General features: G+C 36.2%; 1 protein-coding gene across 1 annotated transcript in view; it reads left to right on the top strand.

Moving 5' to 3' along the window:
* The window catches only part of NUBPL (NUBP iron-sulfur cluster assembly factor, mitochondrial), a 223,074-nt gene extending 209,238 nt beyond the window's left edge, over positions 1-13,836 (top strand). Inside the window, exons 10-11 of the mRNA XM_006152388.3 lie at positions 1,636-1,718; positions 13,129-13,836. Of these exons, the coding sequence (XP_006152450.1) occupies positions 1,636-1,718; positions 13,129-13,191 (146 nt within the window). The 3' untranslated portion in view covers positions 13,192-13,836. The remainder of the gene's footprint in view (positions 1-1,635; positions 1,719-13,128) is intronic.
* The last annotated feature ends 12,563 nt before the right edge of the window (positions 13,837-26,399 follow it).

Here is a 26,399-nt window from a genome sequence, read left to right as displayed (position 1 = left end):
GCGCGCGCCCCTGGGGGAAAAACCCCCCCCCCCCAAAAAAAAAAAAAAAAAAGAAAGTCTCTCACAGAAAACCCTTTAACCAATTTTGTGTCTGAAATGTGCCCTCGCTTAATTCCTAGTCTAGTTTCTCAGAGATCCTGTTTATACCCAGGCTGTCCCTCATTCATTCTTACCTTTTGTCCTTTTTGCCCCTCTCTCAATACAACTATTAGCCCATCAACACTTACTAAGCCACCTATTTATTAACAAGGACTTTTCTCTTTCCTGGTCTGCTCTTCTATAGGTCTTTATGTAGACTTAGGAATCTCAGGAGGGCAGAAATTATGTTGGTTGATGGCATATAAAGGCAGCTTCACTCTTTTCCCTTTCATAGTTACAATAGAAAAGAAATCATTCAGGACTTCTTACTATAATGACAATTCATAAAGCAAGAGAAAAACACCGCTTTCGAAGCAATTACTACAGCTTATTTTTCCCTGTCTACCTCTGTGACAGTTTCCTAGAGTTTTAAGTTGACCTATAGAACAGATATCAAACTTACTGAAAAGCTATTCTTTAAATGGCTCCTGAAATATTTATGTGTTTTGGCATTTGGGTTTTGGTTGATTAAAGAATAACTTAGTTAATTAAAATCACAAAATTTATTTATAAGGGGAACATGAAATATCTATTATTCTGTCATGTACTTCATAATATGTTATAATATTTTTCTAACACATACTTCTGCATTAATCACATTACCTGGCACAATGTTTAATGACTTATTCAAATAAAATACACACACACATACACACACAGATATACATAGATGTTTAAGTAACCTTTGCATGGATTTGGAGTGGTTCTGATAATGCTGAGTATTATAAAGAGTCAACTCTTCTACTTAAGGCCCTGTTTATTGCATTTAAAATTTCAACCTTTGAAAGACTTCGTTTGTGGTGAGATGGCGAAAAGAATATATCGGATGATGGATAAATACACAACTTCTCCAACCTTAGTCTATATATTCTAATAAACTTTCTGAAATCACATTAAGCCTACAAGTTATGTTTAAAATGCTACAAACATGTGTAAATAATGAAAGAAAAATAATTCTATCAGATAAAGAGGCAGATAGTTAAGATAACAGGTCTGGCCTGTTTTTCACTAGTTCTCTCAGCCCACTAATCTGCCAACATCAGGAAGATTATTTTGTTTTATGTTTTTTAAAAATCATTTTCCCTCGCCATCTTTTCTTCTTCAATATCCTCTTACTTTTGTAGCATGGTATGTCTATATCAGACATTACAAGGAGAAATCATTTATAAATGTCTTTCAAGCCTTTCCTTTCTGGAAGATCTCCAGTAAGGAATAAATCAGAAAATTTGTACCTTGATTGACTGCCACAAAAACTGGGTAGTGCTCTTAACTGTACACATACACAATCACTAACTTCCCTCGGATGGAATATTTTAACCCCTAATTTTCATTTCAGATTCCTTTTTCAGAGAGTTAACAATTTTAACATAGTCATAACTCAAGTTGATTTGAATCAATTTAGGTTGTATTTTGTTTCTTTTGAAGTTCAAATAATAAGATTCTAAATGTCTATATAAATTTCTCTGGTACTAACAGATATCTGGTGGGCTCTTTTAGGAGACATTCCCTTACACCTTAATATAAGGGAAGCTTCAGATACAGGCCAGCCAATTGTATTTTCACAGCCTGAAAGTGATGAGGTAAGTCATATTTAAATGTATGTATTTTTTTAAAATGCTTATAGGATATTTACTTTTTTTTTCTTAGAGGTTTTTGTTATAGGGCGCGTGCCCTTGCCAGACAGACAGAGAGAGACAGAGAGATAGAAAGCGAGAAATCACCCCCCAGGGGGGATGGCCATGCCACAATCCCTTCTCCTCCATTCTCCTCTCGGAATCTTGGGCACGCACGCACACGTGCCCGGCATGAGTTTTAAGCCACCGGGTCCGGGACGCGACCCATGGTCGACTACGTGGGAGTCCAGCAACATAGCCATTACGCTAACTGCTGGTCCCAGGATATTTACTTTTTGATATATAGAAAGTTGGGAAGATGAAACATCTATTTGCAGTGTACACACACACACACACAACACACATACACATGCACATGAAGTATCTTTAAATACTATTTTATACAATAGGCTGCCACTACAGGCTCTAAACTATCAGCTAAACAAGTTCACCTACAGAGAATTATCATTTAGCCAGTTTTCCCATGACAAGCATGAACGATGAGTTCAAAAAGATTATTATATTTCACTATTAGAAATTCCACTGGTTGCTGAAGCTGACCCTACTATAAGAAAATATTCAGATGGATTAGGATAGTTAGGGATTAGTGATGGGGTTTTTATTACATTAATTTTAGAAAATATGAACTGAGAGGTAGAAAGACTAGTAGTATTCTATTAGTATTGTTGGGGTATACTTGATGGGTTTCCAAAGTTACTGAAACATAAAAATTTTAAGCAAAAAATCTTTTCTCTTTTTAAAATAAAAATGAAATCAAACACACACACACACACAACACACACACACACACACACACACGTGTATATATACATCTTCTTTCCTAAGCAACAAATGTTGCTTAGGAAACAGCATTTATGGTACAGATAACTGAGTTGCTGGTAATATGCACTTTGAGTAAATATCCTATACCAGTTACCACTGTTTTTTTCCCTCTGCCTTTTGGTATTACATGTGAAATTTCCTCTGGAAATCTGTCAGAGAAGCAAAAATCATAATCCTTTATCACTTTCATAATCGAAGGCTAGCAATCCCAACTACCATAGGTGTGCTTTACTTTATACAGTAAATGAAATTTTGTATGTAAGTTGGAGGTTTTTATTTATAATTAGACTTTTAAATGCCTCTTAAAAAACAGACTATTTTAAGATATTCTTTGGTGATTCCTGACAAATAAGAATACTTACTTACTAGTTTATTTCAATTCCGAGTTTAGATTTTTAATATTTTTTCCATCTGTCCATTACTGCTTTCTTCTTTGAAGTTTTCCAAAAGCAAGAAACATTTCAATGACTTAAAGGAACATAATATGCATGTAACAGAGAATATATGATAAGCATCCAAAGATAATATGACTTAAAACTCTAAGCCACTGTGTTTATGGAGTTTGTTTCATGCGGCTATATAATCTAAGCTACATTCACATAAATATTAGACCTATTATTTTACTGTTGTTGGGTGACATTTATGAAAGTCTTAGGACAGTTTAAACCATTTTGGTTTGGGCTAGATTTGATTTGGTTAGTTCTCTGCACAAAAGATTAAGCCTACTACATTATTAGGCTTATCTATGAATACTTCTGATCAATTTTAAGATCCAGACATGGAAATTGTGTGGTAGCACAGTGGTAAAATCGAACACTCTGTGAGGCTGACTAACATAGAAGTGTTCTGGGTTCATTCCCAGAGACTTCCCTGACTGCCCAAGGCATGTATGTACCCAAGATCTGGGGCCAGTTGAGACTAGGCATGGATTGTGCCATTAAAACTCTGTTGAGAATGCTCTTTAGCTGAGGGAATAAATAAGTAAAATCAGAATTGAAAAAAAAAGAAAGTTACAGAAAAGAAAAGATTTAGACACAACCAGGAAAGAGAAAAAAAAATGGTGACCTGTATTCTGTTTTCCTTCAATGGGCAATATTACTTCTTACTCTTAGGTAGCAGATATTCATTATAATTAATCATATTCCTAATAATAGCAATTACAATGTGCCAGACATGGTTTTATTTATGTAATTTCTATCCTCACAATAACTTAATGCAATATACAGTCACCATATTACAGATGAGAAAATTGAGGCTCAAGGAAATTAAATAATTTCCCCAAGGTCACAGAGCTATCAAATGGTATGACGTGATTTAAAAGACAAGTGTGCTTCTTCCAAATACTGGCCTCTTTCCATTATATCACCTTCCAGGTCCTACCCCATGGGTACAATTTCTTTACTCTCTTCTAAGAAACTGGTCCAATACTTAGATGCGTTGAATATATTATCTTACTTGATTCTCCTAGTATCATTGTGAGATAGATATATCTTCTAGTTTTCTGATGAAGGAGTAAGGGTTTATTTTCATTAAAGAACTTGCCCAAGATGCGACTAGAAGCCAGTTTCACACTCAGTCTGATACTAGGATGCGACCCATGGTCGACTACGTGGGAGTCCAGCAACATAGCCATTACGCTAACTGCTGGTCCCAGGATATTTACTTTTTGATATATAGAAAGTTGGGAAGATGAAACATCTATTTGCAGTGTACACACACACACACACAACACACATACACATGCACATGAAGTATCTTTAAATACTATTTTATACAATAGGCTGCCACTACAGGCTCTAAACTATCAGCTAAACAAGTTCACCTACAGAGAATTATCATTTAGCCAGTTTTCCCATGACAAGCATGAACGATGAGTTCAAAAAGATTATTATATTTCACTATTAGAAATTCCACTGGTTGCTGAAGCTGACCCTACTATAAGAAAATATTCAGATGGATTAGGATAGTTAGGGATTAGTGATGGGGTTTTTATTACATTAATTTTAGAAAATATGAACTGAGAGGTAGAAAGACTAGTAGTATTCTATTAGTATTGTTGGGGTATACTTGATGGGTTTCCAAAGTTACTGAAACATAAAAATTTTAAGCAAAAAATCTTTTCTCTTTTTAAAATAAAAATGAAATCAAACACACACACACACACAACACACACACACACACACACACACGTGTATATATACATCTTCTTTCCTAAGCAACAAATGTTGCTTAGGAAACAGCATTTATGGTACAGATAACTGAGTTGCTGGTAATATGCACTTTGAGTAAATATCCTATACCAGTTACCACTGTTTTTTTCCCTCTGCCTTTTGGTATTACATGTGAAATTTCCTCTGGAAATCTGTCAGAGAAGCAAAAATCATAATCCTTTATCACTTTCATAATCGAAGGCTAGCAATCCCAACTACCATAGGTGTGCTTTACTTTATACAGTAAATGAAATTTTGTATGTAAGTTGGAGGTTTTTATTTATAATTAGACTTTTAAATGCCTCTTAAAAAACAGACTATTTTAAGATATTCTTTGGTGATTCCTGACAAATAAGAATACTTACTTACTAGTTTATTTCAATTCCGAGTTTAGATTTTTAATATTTTTTCCATCTGTCCATTACTGCTTTCTTCTTTGAAGTTTTCCAAAAGCAAGAAACATTTCAATGACTTAAAGGAACATAATATGCATGTAACAGAGAATATATGATAAGCATCCAAAGATAATATGACTTAAAACTCTAAGCCACTGTGTTTATGGAGTTTGTTTCATGCGGCTATATAATCTAAGCTACATTCACATAAATATTAGACCTATTATTTTACTGTTGTTGGGTGACATTTATGAAAGTCTTAGGACAGTTTAAACCATTTTGGTTTGGGCTAGATTTGATTTGGTTAGTTCTCTGCACAAAAGATTAAGCCTACTACATTATTAGGCTTATCTATGAATACTTCTGATCAATTTTAAGATCCAGACATGGAAATTGTGTGGTAGCACAGTGGTAAAATCGAACACTCTGTGAGGCTGACTAACATAGAAGTGTTCTGGGTTCATTCCCAGAGACTTCCCTGACTGCCCAAGGCATGTATGTACCCAAGATCTGGGGCCAGTTGAGACTAGGCATGGATTGTGCCATTAAAACTCTGTTGAGAATGCTCTTTAGCTGAGGGAATAAATAAGTAAAATCAGAATTGAAAAAAAAAGAAAGTTACAGAAAAGAAAAGATTTAGACACAACCAGGAAAGAGAAAAAAAAATGGTGACCTGTATTCTGTTTTCCTTCAATGGGCAATATTACTTCTTACTCTTAGGTAGCAGATATTCATTATAATTAATCATATTCCTAATAATAGCAATTACAATGTGCCAGACATGGTTTTATTTATGTAATTTCTATCCTCACAATAACTTAATGCAATATACAGTCACCATATTACAGATGAGAAAATTGAGGCTCAAGGAAATTAAATAATTTCCCCAAGGTCACAGAGCTATCAAATGGTATGACGTGATTTAAAAGACAAGTGTGCTTCTTCCAAATACTGGCCTCTTTCCATTATATCACCTTCCAGGTCCTACCCCATGGGTACAATTTCTTTACTCTCTTCTAAGAAACTGGTCCAATACTTAGATGCGTTGAATATATTATCTTACTTGATTCTCCTAGTATCATTGTGAGATAGATATATCTTCTAGTTTTCTGATGAAGGAGTAAGGGTTTATTTTCATTAAAGAACTTGCCCAAGATGCGACTAGAAGCCAGTTTCACACTCAGTCTGATACTACAGTCTATGCATTCTTTTCCTAATGCAATGTCTGCTTCGCTTCGTTGATAAGTGCAAGGTTAATTCAATGTATGTCTATTGTAATTATAGATTAGCTTTGTGTTCAATTCCTTTTTTTACCACAGCCATCTAGCAAAAAGGGTGAGCAGACCCTTCAGGGTTTTTTTGGCGTGCACAATCACAGGACATAATACAGAAGATTTTAATCCCCAAAATTATATCCAGAATGTGTGAAGGTGCATTTTTCTTAGGAATTGGCTAAGAGCTCAAAGGGAGTCTCTACATGGAGGGAAAAGCACTAAATCTGAGTCAAAATGAGGTTTTAATGCCAAGTTTGCCACTTTCTAATTGTGGCCTTAAGCAAGTGCTCTAACCTCTACGAAACTTTCTCTCCCGTAAATTGATTTCATATAGAAGAGAATTAAATGAGGTACTAATGTGCAGATACTTTGAAAAACTGTCTCATAAAATACAGCTGTATTTGTTGCCTTCTGAAACTTCCCAATAAGATATCATAGCACTAAACGTCTTCCCCTTTGTTAGAGGGCCCAGTCCCCTTATGCCCTTCATCTCACATGGCATCAAGTAACTGCTACTATTTGATGGCATTTAAAGATCAGAGTAGTAGAATCTGAATCATGAGATGAGAGTAAAGGTCCCAATTCAGTATTAAAGACATTAACTCCTAGACTTGAGGAAGATGTGATTGTGTCCTGGAATCTAAATCCTTCTGGTTAGTCTTAGGATGAATCTTGATTCCTGATACTCATCCTTGCTCCCCTATGAATTCAAATTGAAATGTACTCTCAGAAACTAGTCACAGCCCTTCAACAGATCTTCTGTTGGTGGAAGCTGACTGCCTACTCTACCTGTATATCTTCATATGAAAAATGAAGGAAGCATTTATTTGCCAACATGATAAACGTCTACAGAAGTTATTGGCATGAAATCTACAAAATTACTTGTTAACCACTAGCCCATTAGACTGACACTTGTTCACTTTTAGGAGTTGATCCGTAGGCAAAATTACTAATCAGTAAAAATTTCATCTTTAATTTTTGTCTTCATTCTTACTCCATCTTCTTTTTTCATATTCTATCACTTCCTCCTCCCAGCACCAGACTCTCATTCTGTGCCCTTAAAATCTTTTACATTTTTTTTTTTAGAAATATTTTTGCTGTAGGGTACATGTGCTCCCCAGAGAGAGAGAGAGAAACAGAGACAGATAGTGAGAAATCATCTGCCAGGAGGATGGCCATGCTGCAATCCTTTCTCTTCCATTCTCATCTCGGGATTCTGGGTATGCACCCACATGCGCCAGGCACGAGTTTCAAGCCACTGGGTCCAGGATTCACATTGTGGTCAACTACATGGGAGTCCAACCATTATGCCATCTGCTGGTCCACCCTTAAAATCTTTTAAAATTTGGCATTAGATTTAGAAATTTAACTCTTCTGGTAACATTTAACTTTGAGAAGAGACAAATGCTAAAAACACAGTGTTTAATTTAAAGATATGAATTATGGTGAATTCAAGGCATCATTGGGAAAATTGGCAGGGCTGTGGAACCAGTTAAAAAACATTAACGGGTTGTTGCCTATGCGGCCAATGGACATACCTCTGCACATGTGCACCACCTAGGTGAGTAGAGTAGGTGAAACTCCAAATGTGAGGTAATGCAAAATATAGCAATTGAGGAAGAGACAAAAGGTGGATACTTAGAATTTAGAGCTCTTAAGTTTAGAAGCATAATTTTATGCTGGTGTAATTATAATTACTGCTTTTATTAAAACTGGCTTTTACCTTTGATTGAAGCCAGAGCACAAGGAATAGGCCCATGATTGATAACTTTGTGGTTTTTATCCGTTGTTACCAAGTAAAAATAGTATAGAGTGCTCTATTTGTGATAAGGATTTTCAAAATATAATAAAAACTTTACCTTATAATTTCTAATTATTACTTCAGTCTTTGTATGAAATGATTGGATATGATAAGTTAGAACTTCAAGTATTTAAAAATAAAGACAAAGGAAAAAAGCTCTCGTTTAGAGAGCTTTAGTTACCATTTATTCCCTGTTGCCTGCTAATGACTGAACAGAAAAAGAGAGTCCAGCTGTGTTGTCTGTGTCTCTAGATGGCCATTGTAACAAAAATATTTTGAATAGGAGAGAAGGGTTAGTTAATGAAAGAAGAGAATATTAAGAGTTGGGAAATTATCATTTTTATATTTTACATATAAAATTTGTATTATCTTTTGCTGGTTATGGGTTAAACAAAAAGGAGGAATACAATTTAATTATTCTTTGGCTGAATAAAGTGCCCAAAGAAAATATGCTTTCATATAAGCTCTTCAGAGAGATTGTAAACCACTTTTTTTAAAAAAATTTTTATTTAGAGGATGCATGTACTCACTATAAGAAGAGAGAAAGCAACCTCTGATAGGGCATGTTCACAGTCTTTACTCCTGCATTTCTCCATTCTAACAGGATTTGGGGTGCACACATGCATGTGCATGCATACACACACACACACACACACACACACACACACATACACGCAGAGCATCTTTTTCAAGCTACAAGGGCCAGGATTTGAACTGCATTTGACTGTTTGGAATCTGACTCCCTATATATGGTACACTGAAGGGCTAGCCCAAGATTATAAACTTCTTTCTAGAGGTAATAATAATAATAGTAGTAGTAGTGGTAGCAGCTACCAATATTTGTTTCCTCTGTGTCAGCACTTCATATGTCTTATTCTTACCTAATACTCCCCAAAATCTTTGCAGTAGATACTAAGATTTTTTTTTTAAGTTTAGTTACTCATTTCTTCCATGAGTGAGAGGGGGAGAGAGAGGCAGAACCCCTAACAGAGCCTCAGTGCTGAGATCTGCCTTCAGCCAGCACCGAATTATAGGTACACACATGCCCAGCATACTCATGAAAGTCTTCAGACTTGACCCACAAATGTTCCTGTTTGGGATTGTCTTGCAGAGTATTGCATTTTACTGCTGTGCAACTATCTGGTCCACTGAGGTAGATACTATGATTTTAAATGTTTTACAATATGAAAACAATCTAGAAAGATTAAGTTGCCCAAGGCCTCACAGCTAATAAGTAATGAAGCCAAGATTCTAAACCACTCCTGTCTGGCTTCAAGGTCCCAACTCTTTATTTATTTATTTATTTTGGAGAGGTTTTTGCTATAGGGCATGTGCACTCGCCAGAAAGACAGAGAGATGCAGAGAGACAGAAAGTGAGAAGTCACCCCCCAGGGGGGATGGATGGTCACGCCACAATCCCTTCTCCTCCATTCTCCTCTCGGGATCTTGGGCACGCACGCACATGCACCTGGGTCTGGTACTAGAACCGCGGTTGACTACATGGGAGTTCAGCGACACAAACATTATGCTAACTGCTGGTCCCAAGGTCCCAACTCTTAAGTGAGCAGTTCTCCACTGATTTCCCAACACAATGCTTTGCATGCAGTAAGAACCAAAGTGTATTTGTTGAAATGATAATGCATTGGCTGAAAAATTTCAGTCTCAACAGTTTTGTAGAAATTGAAACTGTTAAACTAAGCACTTTTAGTGGTTTCTCAGCAAATGACAATCTAACCATTATTTTGAGTGTGATATATTGGATGTCTGTGCTTAGAGATAGCCCATTAAAAAGCAAAGGTTAAATGTAGCAAATTTGATCACTCTGGAATCATTCACTATTTTTGGTAGTCTGATAGCTTTATGTTTCCAATTTAACATATATAAGTACTAAAAGACTACAAAGTGATGGCCTCGTCTCAGCTTGTTTTAGGGAACTTTAAATTTTCACCACAGAATATTAGACATAAATACCTAGAAAAGTTACTAGGAGATAAAAGGTATTTATGAAGATGCATGGTGAAAATCACTTTAGATTTAAGAGAAATATTTCTTTATAAGTACAGTTATTTCATTTTTAAACAAAAATTATTGTTTCTGTTAACTATAGCAAACAGTGAAGCCACCTTTAGGCTAAGTTTTTTTATTAAAATTACTTATGTTTTAGGTTTACTGTTTAATATGTGATGTAGTGGAAAGAGCTGAGTTTTAGAGTCAGTTGGACTCAGGATTGAATAGTTCCAGTTTACTGAATTCATGACTGTGTACAGAAAATGCTCATGCTCAGCTTCTTTATCCAAAAGCTGATAAAACACCCATAGCCTGGTGGTCAAGGTAGCTAGATCCTACATGGCCAAATGCGCTGTTGAAGTCCCAGATCCAGTGGAATGGAAAAATCATGCTGTGTGTGTGTGCATGCCCAAAATCCTGAAAAGAGGGAGATAGTAGAGGAGAAGGGATTGCCGTGTGACCACACCCCATGTGTGTGTGTGTGTGGTGCTTTGTCACTTTCTATCATTCTCAGTCCGTCTCCAGCAAGCACAAGTGTCCTCAGGCAAATTAATAAAAGTTGAGCCAATGATGCTTGTTTTATATAATTGAGGTTACTTATGTGAAGTATTTGATATAGTAAATACTCATTAAGAAAATTTAAAGACTTATTTCTGTTTTAAGAGCTTTTTAATACTTCTCCGATAAAATAAATCACCATTTAGTGGGGCCAGCAGGTGGTGTAGGGTTACAGTGCTGGACTCCTACATAGTTAACTGTGGTTCAGGTCTCGAGACTTGAAATGCTTGAAAATCATGCCAGTTATATGTACATGTGTACCCAAAATCCAAGGAAGAAAATGGAGGAGAAGGGATTGCAGCATGGCCATCACTCTGGGGGATGATTTCTCACTTTTCCTATTTCTGTCTCCCTCTGTCTCTCTCTAACAAGCATATGTACCTTATGACAAACAAACAAAAAGCAAAAATCCCATTTAGTTGCTACAGCTCAAGCATAGTCTTCGAGCATAAAGATGGGTAAAACACACTTAAAGACTTTACCATGACAAACAGACCTTAAATATCTCTTTTTTTACTGTGCAGAGTCTTGGAATTGGTCAGCATATGTTCAACTCCTGTAATGTCTGTAATTCTTTGGACAAGAATCCTCACCTTTCTGTGCCTTTGTTTCTTTGCTTTTAAAGTGAGGATAATTTACTCCCTAGAATAACTATGAGAATAAATGAAGTAGTACTTGACAAATATTAAGTACTCAATAAGTTTTATCTATATCATTCATAGCAGTAGTAATAGTATGTATATAATTGTAAAAAATGAAATTGTATAAATTAGTGGTTTCAGAAAATTTTACTATCATTGTTTAACACTTTTAATGAATACTATATAAAAATAATATTTCCATTGCAGTTATTTAAATGAAACTCTTTTTTGAAGTTTGTTTGTTTGTTCTGAGAGAGTCAGAGAAAGAGAGAGAGATCCCAACAAGATCTTCACGCTGCATCCCACCTGCAGCCTTAGCCAGCCTGGTGCATAAGCACACATGGTTGGAGGGTACAGAGAAGACTTAATGCTACAAACTTAGCACATCTATGTTCAGCATTGCAGAGCATTGTGTTACCACTGTATCTTAATCTGGCTCCTAAGTAGACTCTTTTTTTTCCCTTAAATTGCTGCTGAGTGTGTGCTCTTGACAGAGAGAGACAAAGATAGAGTAACAGAAGGAGAAAACATCCTCAAAAGGGGTGTGGTTACCACAATCCCATCTCCTCCATGTGTTCATCCTGTTGGGATTTAGGGTATTGCATACACATGTGCCAGTACATTCTTCAAGGCCAGGACCCAAACCATGGTCAACTCTGTTGTTCTGGCTCCCTTAACCAATAGGCAAAAGGACTGGCCCCTAAATGAGCTCTTAAAATGCAAATATTATAACCATTGTTCTATCTGGAACATGCTGGCATTAGGTTAGTTTGTGACTTGGGAGTTGCTCTTAGTGTTCCACTGCACTGGGGATTCCAAAGATAAAGAGTGTAACAACTGAACCCAGGAATTTTTGCATGATGCCCAAAATTCAGCAGGTGAAAGAGCCTATTGGTGTTCACTGCTGGTGTTGCACATTGTTCTCAGAGAAAATGAAGAAAAAGCTTTCCAAAGATAAACCATAGAATGATAATAACTATTCCTCCTTAAAATGACTAGTAGATTTTAATGCTAAAGAAGTTTTGGAAGTACTAACTAAGGATATCAATTTGTCATAAAAGGCAAGGGTAATTTTTCTGCAACTCTACTGGGTTGATAGCTTGTAAGATTAGAGTTTAAATACAATAATTGCTGATACTAAATGCTGTTTCAGAATGTCGCCTTCTAATTGATTACCCTCCAAATAAAAATCCTTTCTCTTTGATCCCACTTTCAATGTATGCAGTACTATCTTATACTGAATTTCTTTTCTTTTTTTTTTTTGGAGAGGTTTTTGCAATAGGGCACGTGCACTTGCAAGAAAGACAGAGAGAGACAGTCAGAAAGCGAGAAATCACTCCCCAGGGAAGATGGCCACACCGCAATCCCTTTTCCTCCTTTTCTCCTCTCGGGATCTTGGGCACGCATGCACACATGCCCAGCGTGAGTTTAAGCCACCGGGTCCGAGACTCGAACCACAATCGACTACGTGGGAGTCCAGCGACAAAGCCATTATGCTGACTGCTGGTCCCTTATACTGAATTTCTTAAACTCATTTATTCTTTCTTTTTACTGTAAAATAGAGTAGGCAGCTGTAGCAAACAGTTCATGAATTATTCCATGTCTGATGGGGAGAAATACAGAAAAAAACAAGTCTGTTCTTTTCTAGGCCAAAGCTTACCTGAAGATTGCTGCGGAAGTGGTAAGAAGATTGCCACCACTTCCAGAGTAATTCCCAAGTGTCCTGGAAATCTGTTTGGTACTTGACAATAAGAGGATCCTTGGAATTTAGCAGTGTGGTGCTGGAACCTACAGAAATAATAGCAATCATAATTGCTTTCTTATATGTCTAAAGAAAAAATGTATTATTTTCCAGTTTGTTTTGCCAGGCAGAGACTCATAGATAGAAGTTTTATGTATCAGTGCTTGCTGCCATTTTTAGGATTTTTTTTTTTTGAATGTTGATTTGTACCAACTGCACAGAACTGCAGTTAGCATTTTATTTTATTGAACTACCCTGGGGAATCATGAGTTTATGATAATACAAGCTCAATCTGAGAGAGAAGTGCATTCTTTTTATAGGAACATAGAGTCAGAGTCATTTGAATGATTTATTAAATGTATGTATGGACATCACAGTGAGACTTCTCCACCAGCCAATTTGGTTTGGGTTTGAACCCTATTTTTCATGTTATCTTGGACATATTCTTTACATATGAACCTCTGCTTCTTCATCTGACCAGACTCTACCCTAGGTTCAGTGAATCTTCATCTGCAGCAGTAGGGCCTGGAAATGTTTATTTTTAGCAAGACCTTGATAATTTTAATGATGATTCTGATTTGGATGACAATAATAATAATAAAATAATAGCTCACATTTATTGTGCTTTCTATGTATCCTTTCAGTTAATCTTTAATCTGTATGAATAATGTACCATTTTTAGTTTTGTTTTAAAGATGAAGAAACAGGGACTGCCAGATGGCGTAGTGGTTAAGGGCACTGGACTACCACATGGCCGACTGCGGTTCAAGTCCTGGACCCAACAGCTTGCTCTCTCACTTTCTCTCTCTCTCTCTCTTTTACTCTGTCTGTCTCTGGTCAAACTAAAATAAATAAATAAATAAAGCTAAATAAAATAATTCTTTTAAAAAATATGAAGAAACAGATATAGAAAGGTTAAGGGTCTTGCTGTGAAGGTTACTATTATTACTGAAGCTAGGACTTGAACTTGCATAATTGAATACTAAATTCCTCCTTTTCTATACCAGTATGCTATTGTTAATTTCAAAAGGAGGAAATAGTGTTCAGCATTTTCTCAAATTGGCTATGAAATCTAACCCCCCGTTGGGGACATTTCATGAAGTTCATGTTTTTTAAAAAATATTCTTTGAAAAACAAATTTTATCTAGTTGAGGCTCAGAGAGTCAAGCTTTTGCAAGATCCAAGTAGCAAAAATTGTAAAACTGCAAGTATTGGTAAGAGTAAGTCATTAGTTAATCTTCAGGAATTAGGAAGTCTGTGACCTTTGACAAGTAACTTGATGTTCTTGACTTTATCAATCAGAATTAGTCAAAAAGGGCCAGCCCCATCGCATGGTAGTTAAGGGGGTCAGATCCCACACAGCTGACTGTTGGGATCTCAGCTCTGATAGCTTGAAAACCACTCTAAGCACATATACAAGGCTAGTTGGAAGATAAAGGATTGCAGTGTGACCATGCCCCATTAAGGTGTGCTTTGTCTCTCTCTCTCTCTTTCTCTTTGTTTCTCTCTCTCTCATGAGTGCATGTACCTTCTGGCATTTTGAAGAAAAAAAAAAAAGAAGAAGAAAATGTTAGGCAAAGAGTTGCACATCATTATAACATGTTCATGCAAAAACCTGTGCATGGATGTGAATAACAGCTTTATGTGTAATAGCCAGAAACCACCCAGATTTTCTTCAGTGGTGAATAACTACATAAACTCTAGTGTATCCATACCATGAAATACTACTCAGCAATAAAAAAGAATAAGGTATAGATATGTGCAACACCTGGATAAATACTAAAAAATTATGTTGAGTGAAAAAAAAAATCCCAGAAGGTACTTGCATAATATTCTTGCAGTGACAAGATTATAGAAATAGAGAACAGATTAGTGGTAGCTGGTTGTGGAGATCAAAAAGGTGGAATGGGAAAGGGATGACTATAGATAAGCAAGATGAACGATTCTTGTGATGTTGGAAATGTACTATATTATGACTTTATTTATGTCAATATCTCAGTTGTGATATTGTACTGTGGTTTTATGAGACGTTACTGTTGAAGGATGTTGGGTAAAAGGCACATGGAATCTCTGTACTATTTCTTAAAACTGCATATAAAGTTATCTCAAGACGAAAAATTTTACTTAAAAAATATGCTGCTGTACCTGAACTGAGGTTTCCTAGACCAAATTATTTGTACTAATTTGTATCACATCATAAAAGTCTTGTGGGCACACTATAGTCATTATTCATTTACCCCAGGAAGAAAGTAAGGACTTGAAGTTACAGATATTTGTGTTTTTATTGTCTTTTTATGCAAGGGTATTTCAGAGAGTTCATGGAAAATGGAAGTAAAGTACAAGTTTATTTTGGTCCCCCCAAAATTTTGAAAGCCATACATAGCTTTTTTATAATACACATTTTCTAGAGACTTTTTGACCTCCTGTAGATGATCATTGAGCACTTCTAAATACCAAAAAGCAGGTACAGACATTCCTCAAATTTGAAGGGCAGTGGTTCCAGGCACCCAGTTGATTCCAAAATGTACAGGTGCTCAAGTCCCTTATATAAAATGGCATAGTATTTATATATAAGCTACACACATTCTCCTGTATATTTTAAATCATTTCTAGATTATTTATAATATCTAATGTCATTTAAATGTTACATAAATAGTTGCTGGAACATATTTTTGTTTGTATTTTTTATTGCTGTTTTTATTTTTTTCCATTTTTTTTGATCTACAGTCAGCTGACTCTGTGGATGCAGAAGGACTGACTCTACTTAAACCAAACCTTACCTGGAAAAAGAATGATTTAAATAAGTTCCAGGAGGTGCTTAACGTTTGTGTCATTATTGAAACTATCTTGTTTTATGGAGAATTGGAAAAGTTTGTCTTTACTCATACATAACATAACTTAGAGAAGATCCACATATATATTGAGTTATCAGAAAAGTCATGACACATTTTCGCATAGAAAAGCACGTCGTAACTTTTCCACCAACCTAATAAATCTCTACCCCCTCTATAGATGCTTCAGAAATGCTACTGAAAAAAATGGTGGTTAGAGTATATATTGCAGGTTCAGAGGTAGAAAAAGAGTAACTATAAAAGTGAAAACTAAATTTATACTAAAATTTTGCCTGTGACAGACTTTGTTAAGCTTCTAAAGGCTGACTTCAAAGATACACTCCCAAGCCAGCTGGTGGCATGATGGTTAAGGTGACTGCATTCCACATGTCTGACAGTTCAAGTTCTGGACCTGGCAGCTTGAAAAACACACCTGACTCGTGTGTGTACATGCCCCAAATCCCAAAAGGAGCATGAAGAAGGAATTGTGTTGTGGCCATCTCTCCTGGGAGGTACTTTCCACACTTTTGCCTTTTCTCTCTAGCAAGTTCACACACACTGTAATGTAATTTAAAAGCAAAAGCAAAAATACACTCCCAGGCTAGTCTGCCTGTTAAGGGTTATTACTTATCCCTCATTCTCTCCACATTTCCATAGAATGTAGAAAATTTCCTTTTTTTTTTTTTTTTCTTTTTTAAAGAGGTTTTTGCCTTAGGAGGGAAAGGTAAGCTTCCTTACTTCATTCCAGGAAAAAGGAGTGACTCATTTTATGGGAAACTTTCTTTCTGTCTGCATTTCTATGATTTCAGACAAATCCTGAGCTTTCTGAAGCAGACACAGAGAAACTTCCAGTTGTTCCTCTCTGCATGGAACTTCAGTGGGCAAATCCTACTAATTTAGGGTTAGGATCTGTAGTAGCTCATTGTAGTCCAGTATCCTCTAATCTAGCTTTTGTCAGTGATAAAGCTGATGTTTTTGCTTTTATCTGAATCCTGTGTCTCTCAGTTCCAAACAGGCAAAGTGTCTTCCCACCCCTAACCACTTTTAGAAGACATAAAATACCTATATAGAATCCACGACAATTAGAACTGAAGAGTGTATTAAAGTTTGGAGAGTTTCACCACTCCATTTGAACCATATCCAGTAAAAAAATAAGTTCACTAATAGCCAAAAGCTTTTCCTGGGGAAGATGGGGAAGGTTATTGTGAAATATAATACATATTTAGTAAAGCACAGAAGTAAATATACAGCTGAGTTAATTATTGCAAAGTGATCATCTGTTCAATTACCAACCAAGTTAAGAAGTAGAACACTGTGAGTATCCCAGGATTTCTGGTATTTCCCTTCCCAGTCGCTACCTTCTTCTTCCCTTACAAAGTTAACCAGATACTGATGTTTTAGTACATAGGCTAATGTCCTTAAACATAGTTTTTGCTTTTTTTTTTTTAGAAGATTATCTTAAACGTAATCATACAATATGGATCTTTTGCTCTATATTAACTACTTTTGTTTTACTCTGCCTTGACTACTTTTGCTCTCTACGTGTTTGTAAGATCCATGCCTGTTGTTGCCTAAAGCCATGGTTGGTTTGTGTTCTTTGCTATAGAGAATTCTATTTTTTTAATAAGTACCACTGTTCTGAGGGAACCACCTTTGTTGTAAACTAAATGCCTGTGTTACTGTGAGTCTGTTTCTGAGCTCTCTATTCTGTTGCATTAGTATGTTTGCACCAGCAATTTACTGTCTTGTCTATCATTACCTTTTTGTTCGTCAGGAACATTTGGCAATTCGTGATTCTTTGCAGTATCATGTAACTTTAAGGACTAATTTGGATAGTCCCAAACCAACAACAAGCTACTAGAGAGATCTCAGTTTTGCTTAGGATGCCAAAGCCTGGAAAGGGCATCCTATACATACTTAGAATAAGAAAAAACTGTATGATCTACAGAATTATAACTTTTCTTTAATCCACCAGAGAGCTGAAGTTGCAGTATAACCAAACAGCCTGAAATGTACAGAACAACATGTCTCTCCAAGGACAAGTAGGATGCAAGCACTGCCTCCCTTCTGGCAGATCACAGAAGGAAGAGATGGCAACCTATCTATAAGCAGGTGAGAAAAATTTAGTGAAAAATTGTTACAAATTGCTAAAAGTTAATTTAGAGCTAGCAGGAGAATCTAGAATCCCTGAAAGCTGCTAACAGAAGGATAGTTTGCTCATGTACCACATTTGGTTCCTAAGAACTAAGTGGAGGGCAGGTAACTAGGGACAGCCTTCCATAGTGGAACAGGCAGAAAGGGGAGCCACTGCCACTTCGAGAAAAGCAGAAAGCCCTATCTAAACTCTTCTTACTCATAGAAAAAATGTATAAGTCTTAGGGGAATTGTAGGAAACCTTGTCCTCAGGGCACAGATGAAGATCCATTATGGCTAGGATAGAGGAAATTGGAAAACCTCCTGGGGAGGAACAAGAAGAAAAGACAGCCTATTGTGGGGATGAGTTTGGGGGAGGATTTCTGAGAAAGCCCAGTTGCCAAGATACAAAGACACAGGGCATACCTAAAGCTGAGGCTGTACCAGGACACTGAGAACCCTGCACCTTGCAGCAAGCTAGGAAGCACAAAGTAACAGGTAATAGTCTACTGCTAGAGGGTGTAAGAATGTGAATAGAGAAGGAAAAAACTAAGAGTAGAGCAGAAACATTAAGAAAAAAAATTCATAGCAACCTGACCTTCAACTTAAGCACAGAGTAATACCAGAGGAATTTGAAGCTAGTGATGTATTAAAGGTAACCATAACAACAAAAAACAAAACCTAAGATGAATTCCTAACCATACTGACTCAGCTCAGCACATGAAAGTTCTAGCAGAAGATGACACATGCACATTTCCAGCCTTGAATAAATACTGTTTTTATTAACTCAGTCTCTACTGTTCTATATGTGATGCCCTGTAGCCACTAAAAAAAATGCATATATATTGTAAAGTTAAGAAGAAAAGAGTGTAAGGGTTCAACTCTGTGGCCCAGTGTTTAAGGGACCTGGTTCCCACATGGTCTGTCACAGTTTGAGTATTGGTCCCTAAAGCTTGAGAAACATGCCAAGCACATGTGTGTGCATGCTCAAAATCCCAACAAGATGAAAAAATGGAGAAGGGATTGCGGCATGACCACTCTACCTTGGGAGTTCTTTCTCTGTCTCTCCATCTCTCTCTGATAAGCACATATACCCTCTAGCAATTAAAAGAAAACATGCAAAATCATCCCACTGTCAAGAGACAAAACAATGAACAGAACTAGACAAGAATAACTAGATGTTAGTAGTGTCAAAAAAAGGAATTCTAAGGGCCAGCAGTTAGCGAAATGGCAATGTCGCTGGACTCCCATGTAGTCGACCATGGTTGGAGTCCCAGACCCAGTGGCTTAAAACTCACGCCATGCATGTGTGCGTGCGTGCCCAAGATCCTGAGAGGAGAATGGAGAAGAAGGGATTGCGGTGTGGTCATCCCCCCTGGGGGGTGATTTCGCGCTTTCTGTCTCTCTGTCTCTCTCTGTCTTTCTGTCTCTCTGTCTCTGTCTTTCTGGCGAGCACACATGCCCTATAGCAAAAACCCCTGCAAAAAAAAAAAAAAAGGAATTCTAAGTTTTTATGATTAATATGTTAAAGGGTCTAATTGAAAAGATGGGAAACATACTTGAACAGATGAGAAATTTCAGCACAGAGATGAAAATCCTTAGAGAAAGCAAAATTGAAATGCAGGGGTAGGGTGGGAACAATAACAGAGATGAAGAATGCATTTAGGCTCATTAATAAACCTGACAAAGAAGAATCAATGAACTTGAAGACAAGTCAACAGGAACTACTGCATGCAGGCACCCAGGATCCTTAGGTGCTGTAGGGTTCAGGAAAAGGGACTCTGGTACACATGACCTGCCAGGAATGAGACCCTGACCAGAATGCCTCTCTGTTTTTTTTTTTTGTTTGTTTGTTTGTTTTTAAGTTACCAGAGAGCATGTGTGAACACCAGAGAAAACAGTACTCAATGGGGCATGGCATGGTCATACAAACATTTTTCCTCTTTTATCCCACTCCCCCTCCTTTCAGGATTTTAGGCACACAGAAAACATGCCTTGCATCTTTTTCAAGTTGCTAGGACCAGGATTCAGTCCACAATTAGCCATGTTGGATCTGGCTCCCTTAATGACTATACCACAAGCTCACCCAAAAGTTTCTTTTATTCTACCAAGGTAGACCATATTCCAAGTCATAAAATATTCTTCAAAATATTCAACATTACAACATCATGTAGAGTACGTTATTTTACTAAAACAAAATTAAGTAGAACTCAGTAACAAAAAGATATCTGGAAACTACTAATATTTGGAAATAAAATAATTCTACTGGATTGTTTTCTATGCAAAAATGTGTCATAACTTTTCCAATGGCCTAATAAATTACCCATGGGCCAAAGAAGCAGGAAGAAGGGAAATTAAAAAATATCTTGAAGGGCTAGCTGGTGGCATGGTGGTTAAGGCTTTGGACTCCCACATGGATGACCATGGTTTGAGTCCTGGACCTGGTGTTTTGCTTTCTCACTTTCTCTCTTTCTTTGTCTCTCTCTGGTGAGAGCACATGTCTAATAACAAATTAAAATAATAATAATAAATAGAATCAAGTAAATAACTATTTTTAAAAGGTATTTTGAGCTGAATAAAAATAAAAGTATATTAAAAATTGTGAAATACAACTAAATCAATGAAGTAATCTTCCACATTAAGAACCTGTAATAGATATAGAAGAACAAATTAAACCCAAAGCAACAGAGGGGGAAAAAATCAATGAAATTGAGGAGAAAAGCAAAAGAGAAAATCAGTTAAATTAAAAGCTAGTAATTTGAAAAGATGAAGAAAATTAACCTGTAGCCACTCTCATTAAAAAAAGAGGAAGAAGATATAAATCACTAAATCAGGAGTTAAAGGAGAATATCGCTAAGATCCTGCAAACATGAAAAGGATAATAGGAACAATTTCAGATAATCTCATGCCCATAAAATTGACAGCCTGGATGAAATAGATGAAAGAAACTACCAAAATTCACTCAAAAGATAGCTTGAATAGTCATAAATTACTTAAGAAATATAATTTGCAGTTAAGAACCAAGAGGAATACTCCAGTCTCAAATGCCTTCACTGGCAAAATCTAAACACATTCAAGGAAGAAGTAAGACTTGGTATACACCAACTTTTTATTTATGTATATTGGCTATGAACAATTAGGAATTGAAAAAGTATAATTTACAGTAATACTTAAAATGAAATATTATGTATAAATCTAATACATAAAATATCTGTCATACTGACAACTATAAAACAAAGAAAGAAATCAAAGAAAAGAGACCATGTTTATTATTTGGAAGACTCAATATTGTTAAGGTGTCTGTTCTCCCCCAACTGATCATACCCCATACGATCCTAGTCAAAATCCTAGGAAACTCTTTCACTGAAATTGACTACTCGATTCTAAAATTTATATGTAAATAAACAGGGTCTAGAATAGCCTAAACAATATTGAAAAGAAAAAGAATTCGGAAATAGATGTACACAAATTATAACTTTATCTTCCAACAGAGGAAGGTTACTATTATTACTGAAGCTAGGACTTGAACTTGCATAATTGAATACTAAATTCCTCCTTTTCTATACCAGTATGCTATTGTTAATTTCAAAAGGAGGAAATAGTGTTCAGCATTTTCTCAAATTGGCTATGAAATCTAACCCCCCGTTGGGGACATTTCATGAAGTTCATGTTTTTTAAAAAATATTCTTTGAAAAACAAATTTTATCTAGTTGAGGCTCAGAGAGTCAAGCTTTTGCAAGATCCAAGTAGCAAAAATTGTAAAACTGCAAGTATTGGTAAGAGTAAGTCATTAGTTAATCTTCAGGAATTAGGAAGTCTGTGACCTTTGACAAGTAACTTGATGTTCTTGACTTTATCAATCAGAATTAGTCAAAAAGGGCCAGCCCCATCGCATGGTAGTTAAGGGGGTCAGATCCCACACAGCTGACTGTTGGGATCTCAGCTCTGATAGCTTGAAAACCACTCTAAGCACATATACAAGGCTAGTTGGAAGATAAAGGATTGCAGTGTGACCATGCCCCATTAAGGTGTGCTTTGTCTCTCTCTCTCTCTTTCTCTTTGTTTCTCTCTCTCTCATGAGTGCATGTACCTTCTGGCATTTTGAAGAAAAAAAAAAAAGAAGAAGAAAATGTTAGGCAAAGAGTTGCACATCATTATAACATGTTCATGCAAAAACCTGTGCATGGATGTGAATAACAGCTTTATGTGTAATAGCCAGAAACCACCCAGATTTTCTTCAGTGGTGAATAACTACATAAACTCTAGTGTATCCATACCATGAAATACTACTCAGCAATAAAAAAGAATAAGGTATAGATATGTGCAACACCTGGATAAATACTAAAAAATTATGTTGAGTGAAAAAAAAAATCCCAGAAGGTACTTGCATAATATTCTTGCAGTGACAAGATTATAGAAATAGAGAACAGATTAGTGGTAGCTGGTTGTGGAGATCAAAAAGGTGGAATGGGAAAGGGATGACTATAGATAAGCAAGATGAACGATTCTTGTGATGTTGGAAATGTACTATATTATGACTTTATTTATGTCAATATCTCAGTTGTGATATTGTACTGTGGTTTTATGAGACGTTACTGTTGAAGGATGTTGGGTAAAAGGCACATGGAATCTCTGTACTATTTCTTAAAACTGCATATAAAGTTATCTCAAGACGAAAAATTTTACTTAAAAAATATGCTGCTGTACCTGAACTGAGGTTTCCTAGACCAAATTATTTGTACTAATTTGTATCACATCATAAAAGTCTTGTGGGCACACTATAGTCATTATTCATTTACCCCAGGAAGAAAGTAAGGACTTGAAGTTACAGATATTTGTGTTTTTATTGTCTTTTTATGCAAGGGTATTTCAGAGAGTTCATGGAAAATGGAAGTAAAGTACAAGTTTATTTTGGTCCCCCCAAAATTTTGAAAGCCATACATAGCTTTTTTATAATACACATTTTCTAGAGACTTTTTGACCTCCTGTAGATGATCATTGAGCACTTCTAAATACCAAAAAGCAGGTACAGACATTCCTCAAATTTGAAGGGCAGTGGTTCCAGGCACCCAGTTGATTCCAAAATGTACAGGTGCTCAAGTCCCTTATATAAAATGGCATAGTATTTATATATAAGCTACACACATTCTCCTGTATATTTTAAATCATTTCTAGATTATTTATAATATCTAATGTCATTTAAATGTTACATAAATAGTTGCTGGAACATATTTTTGTTTGTATTTTTTATTGCTGTTTTTATTTTTTTCCATTTTTTTTGATCTACAGTCAGCTGACTCTGTGGATGCAGAAGGACTGACTCTACTTAAACCAAACCTTACCTGGAAAAAGAATGATTTAAATAAGTTCCAGGAGGTGCTTAACGTTTGTGTCATTATTGAAACTATCTTGTTTTATGGAGAATTGGAAAAGTTTGTCTTTACTCATACATAACATAACTTAGAGAAGATCCACATATATATTGAGTTATCAGAAAAGTCATGACACATTTTCGCATAGAAAAGCACGTCGTAACTTTTCCACCAACCTAATAAATCTCTACCCCCTCTATAGATGCTTCAGAAATGCTACTGAAAAAAATGGTGGTTAGAGTATATATTGCAGGTTCAGAGGTAGAAAAAGAGTAACTATAAAAGTGAAAACTAAATTTATACTAAAATTTTGCCTGTGACAGACTTTGTTAAGCTTCTAAAGGCTGACTTCAAAGATACACTCCCAAGCCAGCTGGTGGCATGATGGTTAAGGTGACTGCATTCCACATGTCTGACAGTTCAAGTTCTGGACCTGGCAGCTTGAAAAACACACCTGACTCGTGTGTGTACATGCCCCAAATCCCAAAAGGAGCATGAAGAAGGAATTGTGTTGTGGCCATCTCTCCTGGGAGGTACTTTCCACACTTTTGCCTTTTCTCTCTAGCAAGTTCACACACACTGTAATGTAATTTAAAAGCAAAAGCAAAAATACACTCCCAGGCTAGTCTGCCTGTTAAGGGTTATTACTTATCCCTCATTCTCTCCACATTTCCATAGAATGTAGAAAATTTCCTTTTTTTTTTTTTTTTCTTTTTTAAAGAGGTTTTTGCCTTAGGAGGGAAAGGTAAGCTTCCTTACTTCATTCCAGGAAAAAGGAGTGACTCATTTTATGGGAAACTTTCTTTCTGTCTGCATTTCTATGATTTCAGACAAATCCTGAGCTTTCTGAAGCAGACACAGAGAAACTTCCAGTTGTTCCTCTCTGCATGGAACTTCAGTGGGCAAATCCTACTAATTTAGGGTTAGGATCTGTAGTAGCTCATTGTAGTCCAGTATCCTCTAATCTAGCTTTTGTCAGTGATAAAGCTGATGTTTTTGCTTTTATCTGAATCCTGTGTCTCTCAGTTCCAAACAGGCAAAGTGTCTTCCCACCCCTAACCACTTTTAGAAGACATAAAATACCTATATAGAATCCACGACAATTAGAACTGAAGAGTGTATTAAAGTTTGGAGAGTTTCACCACTCCATTTGAACCATATCCAGTAAAAAAATAAGTTCACTAATAGCCAAAAGCTTTTCCTGGGGAAGATGGGGAAGGTTATTGTGAAATATAATACATATTTAGTAAAGCACAGAAGTAAATATACAGCTGAGTTAATTATTGCAAAGTGATCATCTGTTCAATTACCAACCAAGTTAAGAAGTAGAACACTGTGAGTATCCCAGGATTTCTGGTATTTCCCTTCCCAGTCGCTACCTTCTTCTTCCCTTACAAAGTTAACCAGATACTGATGTTTTAGTACATAGGCTAATGTCCTTAAACATAGTTTTTGCTTTTTTTTTTTTAGAAGATTATCTTAAACGTAATCATACAATATGGATCTTTTGCTCTATATTAACTACTTTTGTTTTACTCTGCCTTGACTACTTTTGCTCTCTACGTGTTTGTAAGATCCATGCCTGTTGTTGCCTAAAGCCATGGTTGGTTTGTGTTCTTTGCTATAGAGAATTCTATTTTTTTAATAAGTATTATTTAATACAGTTTATCCATTTTACGGTAGATGGAAATTTGTTTCACAGTTACAAGTAATGCGCTAAACATTCCTGTGCGTGACGTTCATGTGCTTCAGTTTCCATCGAGCTGTTTCTCAGAGATTACTGGTAGTTGTTTAGCAGTATGTCATTGTATGTCATTTTTCTAATTACAAATAAGATTCAACACCATTATGTATATTCATTAGCTAATTGGATATCCTCTTTTGTGCTGTACCTAGTCAAATTTTTTGCCCATTTTTCTATTATGTTATTGGCATCCTTTTATATTCTAGATATAAATCATTGGTCAGTTCTTTGTTGCCACTCTATGGCATGCCTTTCATTCTCTTGCCAGTGTCTTTTGATAAAAGAAGATCTTAATTTTAGTGTTTCAAACTCACCATTTTTTCATTTATTGTTACCGATTTTGGTGCTATACCCCAATGTCATGAAGATACTGTTTTATTAATTTCTGGAAGTATAATTGTTTTGCCTTTTGCATTTAGTCATATGATCCACATGGAATTTTTATTGTTAAAGGGTGAGGTAGACTTTAAATTTTACATAATTCTGCTCCTCTTATAAGTGACCTGAGGTGATCTTGGAAAATTATTTGCTATTCACTTGATCCAGAGAACCCCATAAAGTCATGCAAATCAGAAGGCTCAAATCTTGATGTCCATTTTAAGAACAGCCATGAAATTGCCCAGGCCATCAAGGGTATGCATATCCAAGAAGCCACCAAGTATCTGAAGGATGTCCTTTACAGAGGCAGTGTACGCCGTTCTGTTGTTACAGTGATGGAGTTGGTAGATGTGCCCAGGCCAAACAGTGGGGCTAGACACAAGGTCAGTGGCCCAAAAAGAGTGCTAAAATTTTGCTGCACATGCTTAAAAATGCAGAGTAATACTGAACTTAAGGGGTTAGATGTTGACTTTCTGGTCATTGAGTATATTCAGGTGAACAAGGCACCCAAGATGAGCCATCCTGTGTACAGAGCTCATGGGCAGATTAATCCATACATGAGCTCCCCCTACCACATCGAGATGATCCTCACTGAAAAGGAGCAAATTGCTCCTAAGCCAGAAGAGAAGTGGCACAGAAGAAAAAAGATATCCCAGCAAAAACTGAAGAAACAGAAACTTATGGCATGGAAATAAAGTCAGCATAAAATAAATATAGATA

The sequence above is a fragment of the Tupaia chinensis genome, unplaced genomic scaffold, assembly GCF_000334495.1.
Source record: "Tupaia chinensis unplaced genomic scaffold, TupChi_1.0 Scaffold000350_1, whole genome shotgun sequence".
Classification (NCBI taxonomy): domain Eukaryota; kingdom Metazoa; phylum Chordata; class Mammalia; order Scandentia; family Tupaiidae; genus Tupaia; species Tupaia belangeri.
This window is presented reverse-complemented; position numbering and strand designations above follow the sequence as displayed.